This window comes from Ipomoea nil, unplaced genomic scaffold (genome assembly GCF_001879475.1).
Source record: "Ipomoea nil cultivar Tokyo-kokei standard unplaced genomic scaffold, Asagao_1.1 scaffold2159, whole genome shotgun sequence".
NCBI lineage: Eukaryota > Viridiplantae > Streptophyta > Magnoliopsida > Solanales > Convolvulaceae > Ipomoea > Ipomoea nil.
Window position 1 is genome coordinate 4,110,410 of NW_017618587.1, and position 17,091 is coordinate 4,127,500.

Here is a 17,091-nt window from a genome sequence, read left to right on the forward strand (position 1 = left end):
TTGCATATATTGATGTATATCCCAAGTCCTAAGACAATCGTTATGCCATGGAACCGTGTTCACCATTCATGGTGAACACGGTCCCAATAGTGTTAGTGCATCGTTATTTTTTTTTTCTTAATTAATCGCGTGATTTTTCTTCTTTATTTTCACATTTCGCGATTTCACTTTAATTTGAGGTGAGCAATTATTTCGGACATTCATAAATTATGAATCTATGCCTGCACATTCACTTTGGAACCATGCCTACACATTCCCGTCCGAAACTATGGCTGCTCCTCTGTAGCGCAAGCTTCTTCAACATTCATAAATTATGAATTTTCTGTTATGAGAATATGAATTTACAGTAAATTCATAATCTCATAACATAAAATTCATAATTTAATAAATGTTTTTCTTTTATGCAATTATGAATTTTCTGTTATGAGATTATGAATTTACAGTACATTCATAATCTCATAACAGAAAATTCATAATCTGACCAAATGTGCGCCGTTAACACCACATTAGAAATTATTATTATTATTTTTTACATAAAAACAGCGTCGTTTGAACCCGTGTTCACCATTCACGTTTTCAGGACATAATTTACCCCTAACACACATTACGCTGTTTGCTTAATTAATCTCTTTTTTTAAGGACTTAATTAAGCTCTTTGATTGCATTATGCAACCATCGTTTGCAGGTCGATGGTAACTTTATTGTTTGAAATTTCACTGGAATTTAAAATGTGGGTTGTCAAAAATTTAATAACATGTGACCACAGGTCTTAATCAATTTTTGAATTTTATTAAATCAAAATAAATTGTTAATGTATGTAGTTATATATTTAAAAAATTTAAAAGACATTCAGCTAAATATATTAAAACCCATTTGACCCTTTCCTTTTATTTTTTGTGGCCCAAACTCCCAAGGGTTGCAATTTGCAAACCGTCTAATCACCAAAAATGATTTTGGACATTAAAAAAAATGTACTCGTATTACCTTTGATGGAAGTAAAGAGCCCAAATGCCACACATTGTAAAAGCTCAATTGTCCTCTTCTCTGCCGCAACCTTAGCCATCCACGTGAAACTGGCAAATTATTGGCTCCACACGACTGTGTGGACTACGATCAAAATGATATCAAAGAATTTTATAAATTAAAATAATGTATATTATAAATTATAATAATGTATTTTATGTGTTAGAATAATGTACTTTTATGTATTAGAATAATGTATATTATGTGTTAAAAATAATTAAATTTTTAAAGTAAGATAATGTACTTTATGAGTTATAATAATGTACATTACAAATTATAAAAATTTATGTTACAATAAATCACTTGAAAATAAATTTGTATAAAACAACATCGTTTTTTAATCGTGGTCCACACAATAACAATTGCGTGAAACTTCTCATTTTACATCGTTTTATTTCGTTTGTGGTCGGGATAATTTCTGCTTTGTGTTTCTTAATTATTTGTATAGTTTGAAAATTATAAATAAAATGCAGAGTTTCACGTTAAAAAAATTAAAAAGAAAATATGAAATTATCGGATGTCCCCGAAGGGACATATCACATATGTGTGGCTATAATAAGTTTAAAAATTCTACTCAAGTTTTTTTTTTTTTTTTTTTTTTTTTTTTTTTTTTATAAATATAATTATTAGTCAAATGTGAACTAACTAAATATTGATACACAAGGAGGTGAAATTAAGAAGTGAATGTAGCATTACTTTTTGGGTAGTAAATGGCATCACGTTTAAAAACAAATGATGACGGTAATTGATCTGATGTCAATAATATTGTAGTCTAGTGACATAAAATGACTTTTTAAATGGGAAATTATGAACTTCAGTGAGAACGGTATTGACTTTTTGTACTTTTCTAGATTGAGCAAATAGTTATGAACAAATACTACAGTGTAACAAAGCCTGTAATACTAAAAACCCCTCTAACTATTATATTGATAACCTGCATATACTGGTTTATCTCAATTCAAATGTGTAATAAGTCAATTTATTCTCGAATACGTAATGACTGTTCGACGGAGTGTTAAACAACACGTGCCTATTCAATTCATTGGCCTACCTAATCAAATCGCTACTAGAAGACAGTAACGTCCATTGATGTGTTTTATAATTTTCCATGTCGTTTTGTAGCATTCCACGAGAGAGACCGAGCGAAGTAGACAATTCATGATTTCGTTAATTACTTTTTATAATTTCAATATTAATACTTTTTCTTTTATAAGTTATTTTCCACTATCCCATCAGCAGAAGCAGAGACGCAACATCTTTTCCATCTCCTTCCAGATGTGGTATGGTTTTCAAAACCAATCCATACTAGTTTTCGTAGCCAGAAAACATGGTTTCTGGCTGTGGAAACCAGTTGGTTTCCGTTCTGGTTTTGCTCACGGAAACCAGACTGCACAAAAAGTCTTTAGTGAGACTCGATTTCATAACCTCCCACATGGGAGAGGTTACTACATGCCAACTGATCATAAATTAATCAAAATTCACAATATAAAATTAACCTTCGCAACATATGCGGCCATGACCGACGGAAAAATCAATTGCAAGTTGCCATTATATTTTTGTATGGTAGCGTTGCCGCCGACATAAAAATAATGATTAATTTTCAGTTTATGGATAAAGAGAACGTGCATGTAAAAATGACTTTGTGTATACCGTGGCACCACACCACACCACTTTCTTCTCTCAATTCCATTACGCAAGTTATTGCAGAAGTTTTGATGATAGAATTTTTCTAGTATTCCGCACACTACAATTACGTATATTATACAAATTTTTCTTTAGAAAAATAAAACATGAGTTATGGTATACAAACATTTATTCTTAATTAAGTGGAACTAAGAAGGTCCTAACTCCCAATTAAGGTTTGTACAATATAATTCAAATAATTTTAACTAAAAAATATAGATATACACAACATCTCTTTCTGCCTATCTGGATTGCTGAGACTGCATGCAGTAACAGCCTGAGAGCTACGTAAGATATATGAACCATATATTTATCCCTTCCCAATTACAGAATTTTGTTTCTTGCTACAGGTAATTACAGAGAAATTAAAAATCAAACTCTATAAAATATTTATTTATTTTAGTTTTTTAAATAATCATAATTCTTTACAAGGTAGTATCTGTTCTATACCTTATCAAACATTTTCAGCCCAAAGAATCTAAGTCCAACCACAGGGGTTCGAACATATGATCATCCATTTGAAATGATAATCAAAATGTCATCACAGTACATGGTAGTTGTATATAAAGATAATAAATGATGTGGTTTCTGGCCCTATGGTCTACAAGTTTTCAAAATGTTTGTATATTAGTGTTTGTCCCATAAGGTTAACTATAGAGAAACTTTCATCTAAGTGGATGGGTAAATCTAGTTCTAAGTAATTAATAACTTGCAAACTAAAGGAGAAGTAAAGGTCATTAGGAAGAGTCGGTGTGACAGGCTAGATCGACAAAATATTTGTCAGAATTGAATTAAAATGTTGTGGCTAACTTTAACCCTTTAAGCATGAGATATCATGCATCGTGGTCCATAAATACCTGGACAAAGCTTACAATTCTTGCATGCAGAATTAATATTCACTTCACAGAAAAATGGAGAACAATACCGCTACCAAAACACTGTCTCCTTCACAGATGGAGACTCTGAGTGCTTTATGCAATACCTTTCTGCCCGCCATTAATGAAGCTCTTCCAGAAACCACAGATGCATCTGTCACTAATTTCTTCCAAACTTCAGCCGCCTCCACCGGAACTCCCCACCAGGTAAGAATTTGGATACGCTAGAATTATATCACTGCTGGACCACCTGAAAGTGATCTTAAAGTGGTGGGAAATAGCAACAAAGGTATTTCCGGATATCAAAAGTGGTCGGAACAAGGCTTTCGACTTGATTTAAGATCACTTTCAGGTGGTAGGAAATTCCATATATAATTTCCAATACTGTATATCTGTGTCGTGTTGATCGATCTTTAATTATTTCAACTAAATAATCTCCAGGTGGCGTGGGTTATAAACCAGAGAATGAAACATCCTAAGCTGAATTCATTGCTGCTGCTGCTATGGTTTCTGTCAACGAGGATTGGAACATTGTTACTGTGTGGAAAGGGAAGCTTGTCAACCCAGTTTCCCTTTTTGCTACGCTTCCCTGAGATTTCTCAGAAGAAGAGAGAACGTATAGTTCATTCATGGGCCACCAGCAGTCTGCAATTCATCAGAAATTTTTTCACGGCCATGAAAGCTTTGGTTCTCCTCGTATTCTTCACTTCGGTATGTTCTGTGGGACAGCCCGGATTCATGTCCTTACATTTTTTACCACCATTGATGTCCAATACAAGCAGGCGGCTGATAATAAATTTATCGTTTTCAGGTTGATGATAAGGGGGATAACCCAAGTTGGAAAGCAATAGGGTATTGTGGTCCCGACCCTTCCATTTCTGAAAAACAAAAGAAACAGAAGCATCACGATCATGAAGATGATATCGAAGAATTGCTGTTTGGACCTCTGTACAAAGGAATCATTGATCTGAATCTACCAGAAGAACATGTCTTCAACAGGCTGACGAAACTAGGTTGTTCCGTCGCAAAACCGAAGCCCCCGGGGCCGTCTTTCGTCATCGAGTGCGATGCGGTGGTGGTCGGCTCCGGATGCGGCGGCGGGGTTATTTCCGGCGTTCTTGCCACCGCCGGCTATAAAGTTCTCGTCTTGGAGAAAGGGAACTATTATGCGAGAACCAATCTGTCGCTCCTTGAAGGGCCTTCTATGGATAAAATGTTCTTAGGCGGGGGACTGTTAATGACGAAGGATTTGGATATGGTGCTCCTCGCCGGCTCCACCGTGGGCGGCGGCTCAGCCGTGAACTGGTCCGCTTCTATCAAAACTCCGCCGTATGTTCTCCGGGAATGGTGCGAAGTCCACGGGCTTGAGTTATTCGGAAGCGACGTTTACCAGAAGGCCATGGACACTGTTTGTGGGAAAATGGGAGTACAACGTGAATGCGAGGACGAGAGTTTTCAAAACATGGTTTTGAGAAAAGGTTGTCGGGAATTAGGTTATCCGGTCGTGAACATCCCGCAAAACGCGCCGTCCGATCACTACTGCGGGTGGTGCACCTTCGGCTGCAAAGACGGCCGGAAAAAAGGCACGGCGGAGACCTGGCTCGTCGACCTTGTCAAATCCGGCAACGGCGCAATCCTCCCGGAATGCGAAGCTCTGCAAGTAATCCACGAGAGAAACAAAGCTAAGGGAGTTATGTTCACTTTCCAACGCGACGGAGTGAAGCAAACGGCTGTGATCAAATCGAAGGTGACAGTTATCGCCGGCGGCGCCCTCACCACTCCGTCGTTGCTGATAAACAGCGGCCTGAAAAACAAGAACATCGGCCGCAACTTACACCTCCACCCTGTAGTGTTCGCGTGGGGGCATTTTCCGGACACGCCGGGAGAGAACAAGAAGAGCTACGAAGGGGCGATAATGTCGGCGATGTCTACCGTCGTCTTAAACGTTAACGGAACAGGGTACGGCGCGGTGATACAGACGCCGGCGTTACACCCGGGTTTGTTCTCCGCCCTAATGCCATGGAATTCCGGGCAAGAATTCAAGATGAGGATGAGTAGATACGCAAGAACCGCCCACATCTTCGCGCTGGCGAGGGATAAGGGCTCAGGGGAGGCGTTCTCGCCGACCTCAGTAACCTACGACCTTGACAAAACCGACGAGGAGAATCTCCAGAGAGGGCTCGAGAAGCTGTTGAGGATACTGGCGGCCGCCGGGGCCGAGGAGATTGGATGCAATCACGGCACAGGACTAACCCTCAAGGTGATCCATGCAACTAATAACTTTTGAGTTTATATGAGACAAACTCATATTCCTAATTCATATAAGATAGACTCATATTCCTAATCCCTATGAGACAAACTGAATGCAGGTGAAGGATGCGAGCAGGGAAGAGTTTGAGAGGTTTGTGAAGGAAGAGAGTTCACAGAGTCTAAGAAAACACCCGAATCTGAAAGCTTCGGCGCACCAGATGGGGAGCTGCAGAATGGGAGTTGATCCTAAGGCTTCAGTGGTGAACCCAAAGGGAGAGACATGGGAGGTGGAAGGGCTGTTTGTTGGAGATGGGAGTGTTCTTCCTACGGCTTTAGGGGTGAACCCAATGGTCACCATTATGTCTGTTTCTTATTGCATTTCCCAGTCTGTACTTGAGTTTCTTAAGACTCATGATTAAACTAGCTAGCTTAATCATGCAATGGCTCATTGTCTTCTGAATTTCGATCTGTGTGGATTGCTAGCTGCAATAAAATATTTGTAATTTGTATTATGAATCTATCCTACTGAGAATGGTTTAATTTTGGAAGTAGATGGCAAGGTTGCTGACAGTTTGGTAGCACATGCTAAACAACTTGCATTGGTAGGATTTCTTGCCTGGGCAACGGGCAACCAATCATTTTTTAAAAAAAAAATAAATAAGCAATACTAGTTTTTAAAAAAATAATAAAATTTCAAACGAAGGCTCCACCACAGCATTCAGCAGATAGGTCAAATATGGGGGCTCACAAGTAATTTGCTCACTTTGAACATAATTCTTACATTGTTGTCTATTGAATCATTGAGTTAAGTCCGTGCCAATAAAATGTGATAATGGTGTGTGGTAGTGAAAAAGGTGAAGTGAAAAGCATAAAATTACATCTGTTGTTAACTTTTTCTTATCCATAATGTATGATTCTGTTGAGTGGTATATATAGTGAGCCACCGTTGTTGTTGAGTACTGTTTTGATTGATGATTTAATACGTAACATTGAGTTTCATTTGTAGAGAGAATTAAAAGCTCTAAGTGTATATGTACAACCACAAAAAACAATAGTGAAGTTTGGTTTGCCTTAACCCATATAGTTCAATTCATGATTTTTTTTTTTTTTTTTTTACATTTTGAGGTAAACTATTACATCTATCTATTTACATTTTTTTTTTCTCTTTTAAAATAAATTTCGTTTTATTAGAAACTTTACTTCTTTTTTTTTTAAAACCTAATAATATGAAAATAAACCCCAATAAGTATGTTAGGTCAAGATGGATAAGATTCAACATTTTTATACAAAAGGAAAAATAATCCAATAGGTCTTTGCACTTTTACATGAAAAGTACAACTAAACATTTGAATTTGACATTTTGGTGCATCTAAACCCAATAGTTAGTTATCCACATGGAATAACTTGTCATTATGGTTCCGGTGACAATTCCGGCATCTAGTGTTCACCAGTCACCATTGAAGTCAAAGGCAACCAACCAGTCGTCTTCTCCTATGGAGAAGTGACCGCTATGTTGCGGTTGATTTTATTTATTTATTTTAATGACGGTGGTCAATGATGCTTAACAATGATTAACGGTAATGGTAAATCAAACTTATTTGACAATTGCATATTTTTAAAAATTCATGAGTTCAATTACACTTTTATATAAAGTTCAATGATCTATTTGATACTTTTTGATCTCTATACAAAATGTATTCATGGGTGATATCATCCTACATCCTCGCTCAGTAAAAAGTCATAGGCCCTATTTGGTAAATGGCTGTTAGCTGATTGGATTAAGTATAATGTATAACTAGTTGATAACATTAGCTGATTGTGAATATGTGTTTGGTAAATTAGCTGTTAGCTGTTTGGTATAATTTCTTTTCTCAAAAAGTTAATTGAAAAAGTTGCTTTGAATAACTTTTTGAATTTTAACATTTTGGAGTTACAAAAAGCTAATTAACCAAACACACACACACACACACACACACACACACACACACACACACATATATATATATATATATATATATATATATATATATATATATATATATATATATATTAACCAAATCAAAGTGATAATAAATTAATAATAGTCAAATAAACTAAAATTGACTGATAGACTAACTATTTTATCAAACAGGCCATAAAGTTATACTTTTAAATTCAAAAGATTGGTCTTTTTAGTTCTGAGATCAACTCTTAAGTCAATTTCATTTAAATGGATCAATTCCACACAATGGTACCCGGTACCGTTTAACGCAATTCCAACCTAACGAAATTTGACCAATAGATTAGGTATATATATTGGATTTAATTTTAAATTGATTCGGTTCCATTCAGATTATTATGATTAAAAATTCATAGTGTGTGTAATAAAAGTTCATTTATAATTGTAATTAAGCCTCTTTCAATTATTAGTCCTCAACCTGGCCAGTGCCCACCGGGCTAGCTAGAAACTAAACCACCCGTTCCAATCCATACTATCCAGTTGACCACATTCACCCTAGGCTAAAATAACTTCAGCCAAGTTATCATATTTTTGACTTAATAACATAAGATTACAAATTCGATCCGAATGAAATAACTTATTAATTTTCTTAATTTAAATTGATTAGTTATGAACAATCTAAACTGATTTTATTATCTATTTCATGCATACCCTTATATAGTGATTATGGTTTCCATTGTCAATATCTATAATTAAAAAATTAAAAATAATAATAATAAAACATTCAAATCCCCATAGAGGCTTGTTTGGAAGAAAAGGTTACGTTCCACGATAGGCCCCAAAGCACAACCGTACCGGAATCACCAACAAGCCGCCACCAAACGCTTCTTAATTAATTTCAACCTTTGAGTAAGCCTCAAGCTTCTTCTTCTCCTTCTTCCCAGCTAGTTGAATTGTCTCTTTATTCTCCACCAACCTTTTCGAACCAATTAACCTTATACTCTCATGGAAAACCATCCATACATTTTCCCTCTCCTCGTTTCGGTTGTCGTCTCCCTCGGCTTCGTCTCCTGCACCCTCTGTGTCGCCGCCGAATTCAAGAAATCTAAGGTATATATATATCTTCGCGTGTTGTGCAGTGCTTTAGCTTTCGTGCTCAACAATAATGGCGGTTCAGCTAGAATTCATGTAAATTAGTTGTTCGCAGGTGAAGGATCTCAGCGTAGATGGCAAGCAGCTGTGTTCCTTGCCGGAGAGTGCCGCTTTCCGGTTAGGACTCGCCGCGCTGGCGTGTTCTTCGGTTGCTCAGATCGTCGGGAACTTGTTGCTTTGCGGAAAGTGGATGTCAATGGAGCGTGAATGCAGTTGCGGCAAGACTAAGAAGCCCAAAACCGCCATCTTCTTCCTCGTACTATCATGGTACGTAGACTGTCCTTTTCTAAGATGGTTAGTTAGTTTAAGTCTTTATCATTAATGAGATCAATTAGTCTGTACTACTCAGTATGAATAAAATGATAGTTAATTAATCACCACATCCTACTCAATAATTCTTTGAAATTAGTATACTTTTTTTGTTCATACTGCATTAGTATTTGCATCTAACATTGTCTTGATTGGCTGTACTTCATTAGGAGAACGTTATTCTAAGTGCTTGATAATCAATTATTTTATAGTTACGAAAATAACACATTTAATTTACTTCATAGATTTTATCACTTGCTTATTCCAATCCCAAAAAAAAAAAAATCATTTTCATTACACATTTTTTAGAAATCATTTATTCTTAACATGAATTAGTATGTACTTCTTAAATAACATCTCTATCATATTATCGTATAAATATTACTCCGTATTTACTTCCTTCACCCACTATCTAAATCGTCCTTCATATGAATTTATTGTGTTTAGATAAAAACGATAGTTGTCCAATATCTTACACAATATTAGTAAAATTTAACAACCAATATTTATTTATAGTAAAAAAAAATTATTAGTCACATAATGTACTTTCTAATAAAGCATTTCAATTAAAAATAGTAATTAATGATATAGGTGTACCAAAAAAAAAATTGAATTGATCAAAATATTGATGATAGATTATAAAACACTTAAAAATTGTTGAATAATCATCCCTTTTGATCATATTAATTATGACCAGTCGTTCTGTCAGTTTCGGGTTGTTATATTTTTCTCATTTTTTTTAATTATTATTATTAACTAAAACTTGCTTGAATTGAAGTGATTGTTGTTCACCCCTAACCAATGAAGTGGTCTTAGCTTCAATTAATTTGGTTATATATATATATGTGTGTGTGTGTGTGTGTGTGTGATACATAGATAATTAAGGTGTGTGCATATATGCATGGCGCAGGATGAGCTTTGGAGTTGCAGCAATTTTAATAGGTGTAGCCACAAGCATGAGCAGAAGACAGGCACCGGGAGAAGGATGGTTAGATGGAGATTGTTACATAGTGAAAGATGGAGTTTACTTTGCCTCTGCACTTTTGTTCATAATCACCTTCGCTTTAACCATTGCATCTGCCATCTTCACTAGAAGAACCAAGCTCACCACCTCCATACCCAACTAGAATCACATTTTTTTAACCCCCCAACTAAAAACAAAAAAAATCATTGTCATATATGTTGAAAGGGAGAGGAATTTGACCAATTGAAGAGCTAATAAGTTTTGCTATTTAATGACAAGGACATGGATGCTAAAGACTTTATGGTATAGATAGAAGTTACATATTCAAATGTATGGAAAAAAAAAGTGCATACTTTTTTTAGTCTTAGAATAAGAAGGATTGGAATAGGAAAATAAAATGATAATGCACTTATGCACATATGTTGATGTGGGTAAATTATATTGTATATTTTTTTTATAAATACATTTTTTTTTTGAAGGACTATAAATACAAATAACTTGCTATGAATTTAAAGTTAAGTTCATTTTTGTACTCCATGCATATACATGTTTGTATAAGTTAAAATTTCATAAAATATCAAATTTGATAATTTGAGTTTGGTGATTATACCATGTTTGCTCCTAACCTTTCATCTATACCACACGTACTCATATTTACTAGCAATTAATGTGTCCTTGTCACAATTTAATTTTTAGTTTGGGGAAGAAAGCATATGAAGTTTGGGTTGTTGAAAGTTGATGTATTATATTGGTGTATTAATAGAGAAGGGGTCTAAATTTTTTAAATTGTCTATAAAAGAAACAGTACGTCTCAAACGAAAGAAAATGATCAAAGTTTAAAAATGGTTAAAATTTGATGATCAAAGAACTACATGTGGTATAGATAAAAGGTTAGGATCAAATGTGACATGGTCACAAAATTCAGAGGATCAAATTTGATATTAATTTTTTTTTTAATTACATGTTTTTATTCCAAACTATTTATTTTTCAATTGTCCATTTTAATAGACACTAGTAAAATCAAATGATAGATATTCATAAGTTTTATGTGCTGAAAATTTAATTAAGGCGCCATCTTAATTTTTATTCGACTGAAAATCTAAGTTGGAGTAATAACTAAAGAAAACCGGGTCAAATCTTACAATGGGCTTCTACATCTTCTCACAACGACGTCGTTTTTTGCGTTGGAGTATACTTCGTGTCTTCGTCGCTCAATCTGAACAAAGCGAAAGTAAAGCGTTAATTCCCGCCATTGCGCTCTTTGTCTCTCTCTTCTCGGTCTGTCAGCTTGAGAGAATGGACAGTAATCCAGGGACGAGGCAGACGAATCTGAAGAAGTCTTTCAAGCTTGGAGTGCGTTCCTTGCTCACAGCCTGCTCCAAGGAGGTATACTATTTTGTTGTTTAAAAAACGTATACACAATATCTAGTGTCTGCTTTCTGAAATGCCACTGTAATAATTTTTTAATTCCGCCATTTTTTGGGTGAATTCAAAAAGGAATTTTGCAAAGCTTTCTCAAAGTTCAGTCCAGCGGAGCAAGAACGCCTCCACCGGTTATTCATTCAGGTAATTATCATTTCTTCTTTGCTTCTTTCCCTATTTTTGGTTCCACTTTGGAGTACTGATTTTAGAAATTTGAAGAAATTGTGTGACAATTGAGAAATTTGTCTGAGTTTTGTTTGATTTTTCTACTCGTATAATAATTTGGAGATACTGAAAGTTGTGTTATTCATTTAAAAAAAAAAAATTATTTTCAGGTTGTTTCATCGTTGCACGAAAACATAGAGGTATGCCATCTTTGATGTTCGGGGCCAATTTCATTTTTGGACCAAATATATGTTGATTTGCAGTTGTGGCTTATGTGTTTTATTCTTCTAATAATATATTCTTTAAATGGCATTTCATACTAGCTGTTTATTGGTTCACAATTGGCTAGTTAAAGATAAAATATGTATTTAGGAGTACAAAGCTGAAGTTATATCCTTCAAGAGTTTGAGTTCTTACGAATCTTGATGTGTAGTTGAATCTTTGACCATTAAGATGCAGCGGTTTGTTTGTTTCTCCCAGAAGTACTTAAGAAGTTTATATACTTTATTTAGAGTTCCAGTCAATGTAAAGTGACAGTGTCCTCTATTAAAGGTTTATTCCTTAATGCAGGTGTTTTTCTGAAACTCTGCGATTATACTTTCCTCTGCGTGTTATTAGTTGATAAAACTTTTGGAGAAAGACAATAAATGTTTTATGGTTATATTGGATTGCTAGTTCAAAAGTTTAATTCACTTACTGATGACAGCTTTTAGTTGTTGTACTTGTAAACTTGGCTTGCTGGCTATTCTCTCAATCTGATAGAACTCAGAAGATTGAAAGACCATCTACTATGAATTACATGATTCACATTTGTAACTGTTAGAATAGTAGACTGTTCCTAAATAGGGATTAGGATGTTTGCCTAAACCCAAGTTTGGAATTGTAGTAGAATTAGGAACTTACTTGATTACTTTACTTTCCTAGTGTTTTTCTCTTATTCTCGGTTTATTCTCTTGTTGCTTATTTGGCGGGTGGTGGCTCTTTGCCACCTGCCTGACCACTTTAATTTCCAACAATAGAAAATACAAATTGTTGTGTCCTAACTCCTAACTCCACAAAATCTTGCAGGATGAGTTTGAGTCTTTATGCCTGGAAACAGAGGTATCCTCTTTCGAACTGACTACTCATCTTAATTGATTTGCACTGTTGTTGTGTCATGCCAAATCCACATTACAAGTGCTACTGTCAGTTTATATTGTATTTTGCTACACCAATTCTCTATCCCAAGTGTTCTTCACTCTCACTCTCATGGAATGTACTAAGACTTGATATACTGAAAGGATACCGATCATGAATTAGTTGCAATCATCATTTCTAACAAACCTCATTCTGTTTGTCTCTTGTTCCTTTTCATAAGAAAGACTGAATTGCAGGTTGTCTTTAGTCTAATTAAGATCTTCCGATAACAATGATAACTCTACCTTCTTTTCTTTCATTCTCTCTTCAGTATTAATTTGGCTGTGAACTTATGGTGGAAATTTCTTATTGCTTCCAGGCAGGAACTGTTCTTGATACTGTGGAGCATCTTGTAGAAGAGCAAAGCTTGGATCCACTCTCTTCTGAGAAGTAGGCTTCTTGAAATTTTAAGAATACTCCTTACTTTTGCATCCACTTAGAGAGTTAGCCATTTCTTGGAGAAGTAAACTGTGCTTTGTAGGCTGAACCTCTTTGAATACAAGGGGGAAAAAAAAAGCAGAACAAAGAGCAGGAGTAAGAATTTGAGGTCTATTATTTGGCTTCTATAATTTTATTACACATAAACTACTTCCTAACTCTCTTAGGGGTTAAACAAGGTCCTCCAAAGGAATGAGATAAAACTGCTACTAGATTGACAGGATTTCAAACCTTCGTGTTGACTCATATATATATTTTTTTATGTTCCTTCCTAGTATATAATATATTTTACCTTTTTATCATACTCAAATGCTTAGTTCATGTTGCTGGTAATTTTAAGGACTGAGGTAAGAAGATTGAATATAGAGATTGTGAAGGTAGAATTACGAACAGTCTTGGCCACATCTAGGTATCAGATGCATGCAAATCTTACATTGTTCACTTAAACAAAATCATTGTTGGCTTTGATTGTTATTGCTTGCTTGTATAATGATCTTATGTCTGTTCCATGTGAATGACAAATTCTTGGATGCTTTATGTCAGTAATGACTCTAAAATTGCATTATAATGATTCCAACATGTGGAAAAGAATCAAGTGAAGGGAAAAACAATCAGCGCACATTGCAAAAATCAGTAATTTATCTCCATGAAATAATTGCAACATTTTTACAGGAGTAATATTGAAGAAACTGGCCAGTATTTATTAGAAACGAAGAAGAACGAGATCAACCACTTGATGGGCATGCTGGAAAAGGTAAGTATTGTCCGTTCATTGAGACTTTTGGATGCTGATAATTCACCTAGTGGACACAATAAAATGGTCACGTGTCAAGATGTGATTTCTAAGTAGTGTCATGTTCTACTTATTCAGTTAGTAGTTCATTTCCAACAAGGTTTGGTAATATACAATGCTCTTATTATGCTAGAGTTTAACTTTGGGTAGACATTAAGAAGCTTCGACTTGCCATTTGAAGAATTAATCAATTAAAGAATTAATTAAAATAAATGAATATATTTATATTCTTGAGACCTATAAATGCTTTTTAAAATAAGAGAAGTCCCCTATAAGAAAGCTTATTGCTTGAACATGGTGGAGGAAGTAACTTAGAAGTAAAACATATTGTTCAGTGCCTCCCAACACTTAGGGATGTCTAAGAAACGTAATTCTAGCACATGAAATGGGATGACGGATTATGCTATGACTATTCTTCTAAAGTCTGTTAGCTTCAGTTTGTTTGCAGCCACTTTATTACTTATGAGTGAAGATTAATGATATTTTGAAGAATTTGTTTTTGGGTCCTTCTATATTAGTAAGATGCAAGCGTGTTACAAACATAAGAACTAGATGAAAGTCAAGCATATAAGATATATGCATATGTATTAAGAGGTGAGTAAGAAAGTGCATGATATTATTTGCATTGGAATAGATGATTTTAAAGTATAATTATGCATATTTGAAATATGATGCATGATAAAAGTAGAAATTAGTACAATTATTGCAGTTTAGGAATACGGATTGTAGTTTTGGAAGTGCATTCATAAACTCAATTAAGACAACTTAACTGAAAAGTATATTAGCCTTCACAAAAAAGGAACCAACCATCATATGGATATTATATGTAGGGTAGATTGGGTAAAATTTCTCAGACTAACTGGAAACCATTGTAAATATTACTTTTGGCAGGCAGAAGAACAGAAGCGGCTCATTAGTTCTCGCCTTGAATTCCTAAAGAAAGAAAAACAAGAATTCTCGGGCGCCACAGATTTTGTGGACAAGGTATTTTGTTACTTCATGGGTTCTCTCCTTCAAATGACTGCAACTAGACTACCATTTTGCTGAAAGGACCTTTCATTATTTGTGAATTTCTGCAGTTAAGGACAGGGACCTTGAGCTACAGTACAGGCAATGATACTGGAAATAATCCTTGATGTATGTATGATCATTGATCAGTAATGTTTCTAAGGATCTATTTGGCTCAACTTTTAACTTCAAGCCTACAGAGCAAACATAGTCCAAACTGTTCTTTTTTCTGTTTCCATTGAGTGTTATTATTATGAACTAAAAAAATATCCACTTGGTTCTTGGCAGCTTGTCAACCATATTCACACCTAATACTTACTCAAATTTATGAGCTTTGCCCCTCAAAGGCTAAAATCTTCTCTCTTTCTCTGATTTATTATTATTTTTCTAAATTTTTTTTGTAATGAAACTTGCTATCTGTCCTCATTGACAGAAAGAAAATATAATGTAGTTAGCACATGATTGTACCATGTAGTCATGCCCCTTTGTCTCTAATAAAATTTTGTTTTTATAGTCAACTATAAGAATAGCCTGACATACACTTGCCCACCAGAGTTGACTTTTAGATCTCACTATGCTCTATATTACTATCTATTTATTTCTCTAATGTGTAGTATGATAGTACTATGATCTAGGCATATTTGACCAATCATTATCTTATCTTCTTTTTTTGTTTCTTCATTGAAAAATTCATTATAATTTTTTTAGTGAGATTTGAATTTAAGACTAATTTCGTTTTCCGTTTTGAATATCATAAGAAGTATTTCTCAATTTGATTTGTGAGTTGTGACACACCCACGAATTAATGCTTGCCAAAAGTATTGAATAGGTTCATCCAAGTCGCAATGCATATCCAAAAAGTGTTAGCGTCATGTACATTGGGATGGAAAAGATATTGAATTTTCAAAAAAATCAAATAAGTCAACGTTATACAAATTAAATTTAATTCAAATCTCATTACATAAAACAAAAGTTGGACCAATTTTAGTTTGTTAAATAATATTTTATTTGTCTCGAATTGGTTGTCACATTTGCTTTATGTTATGTGTTTTTAATTATGCCTCTCACATTTGGAAATAAAAGCAACAAAGAATGCAAAACTCACAAGGGTAAATTGGAAAAAGTAAATGATGGTGATGTTCAATTTTGAAAAGATGACAATATTTTGTAACAAATTAAAAAGGAAAATAAAATAGGTAATAATTAATAAGCTCTGCTAAACACATAATCATCTATTATTATTATTATTATTATTATTATTAGGGAAAATTGCACTTTTCATCCCTAAGTTATAGGGTAATTGTAGAATTCGTCCCTAAGTGTTGGTCATGCTCACTTTTTGTCCCTAAGTTATCATTGGCGTTGCACTTTTCGGCCCTGAGTTATAAGGTAATTGTAGGATTCGTCCCTAAGTGTTGGTCATGTTCACTTTTCGTCCCTAAGTTATCATTGACGTTGCGCTTTTCGTCCTTGAGTTATACTAAAATTGCAAATTTTGCCCATAATCACTACTACATAAATGGTATACTACATCACTTTTTAAATAACCGTTGTCTAATATATTGTGTTATACACTTATACTACGTCACTTAATAGACGACGGTTGTTTAAATAACTACCTATATAGTTGACATACACGGCAGTTTTTTAACCACCGTATATAGTTAACATACACGACGATTCCAAACCGTTGTAGAAAGTGCATATTTACAACGGCAGTCACTTACACACGCGACACTTCGAAAACTGTCGTGTATGTATAAAAAAACCGCCGGTGGTTATTTAAAGTGTATGACATAAAAAAAAAATAATTAAGTTATATACGACGGTTATTTAAAAACCCGTTGTCTATTAAATGACGTAGTATAACAAAATATATAAGATAGTGGTTATT

The 17,091-nt window shown here is 34.6% G+C and overlaps 3 protein-coding genes across 3 annotated transcripts; all 3 read left to right on the forward strand.

Moving 5' to 3' along the window:
- Nucleotides 1-3,565: 3,565 nt before the first annotated feature.
- Nucleotides 3,566-6,348, forward strand: LOC109149819 (long-chain-alcohol oxidase FAO4A). Its single transcript, XM_019297822.1, has 4 exons — nucleotides 3,566-3,788; nucleotides 4,023-4,292; nucleotides 4,393-5,841; nucleotides 5,951-6,348. Exons 1-4 carry the CDS (start codon nucleotides 3,618-3,620, stop codon nucleotides 6,248-6,250), a joined length of 2,190 nt encoding a protein of 729 aa, XP_019153367.1. The 5' UTR covers nucleotides 3,566-3,617; the 3' UTR covers nucleotides 6,251-6,348.
- A 2,252-nt stretch (nucleotides 6,349-8,600) lies between these two features.
- On the forward strand, nucleotides 8,601-10,572 carry LOC109149348. The gene is made up of 3 exons (XM_019297070.1): nucleotides 8,601-8,880; nucleotides 8,978-9,189; nucleotides 10,142-10,572. Exons 1-3 carry the CDS (start codon nucleotides 8,776-8,778, stop codon nucleotides 10,356-10,358), a joined length of 534 nt encoding a protein of 177 aa, XP_019152615.1. The 5' UTR covers nucleotides 8,601-8,775; the 3' UTR covers nucleotides 10,359-10,572.
- Nucleotides 10,573-11,336: 764 nt separating this feature from the next.
- Nucleotides 11,337-15,551, forward strand: LOC109149131. Its single transcript, XM_019296781.1, has 8 exons — nucleotides 11,337-11,581; nucleotides 11,693-11,761; nucleotides 11,953-11,982; nucleotides 12,851-12,883; nucleotides 13,278-13,348; nucleotides 14,069-14,150; nucleotides 15,081-15,173; nucleotides 15,269-15,551. Exons 1-8 carry the CDS (start codon nucleotides 11,339-11,341, stop codon nucleotides 15,323-15,325), a joined length of 678 nt encoding a protein of 225 aa, XP_019152326.1. The 5' UTR covers nucleotides 11,337-11,338; the 3' UTR covers nucleotides 15,326-15,551.
- The last annotated feature ends 1,540 nt before the right edge of the window (nucleotides 15,552-17,091 follow it).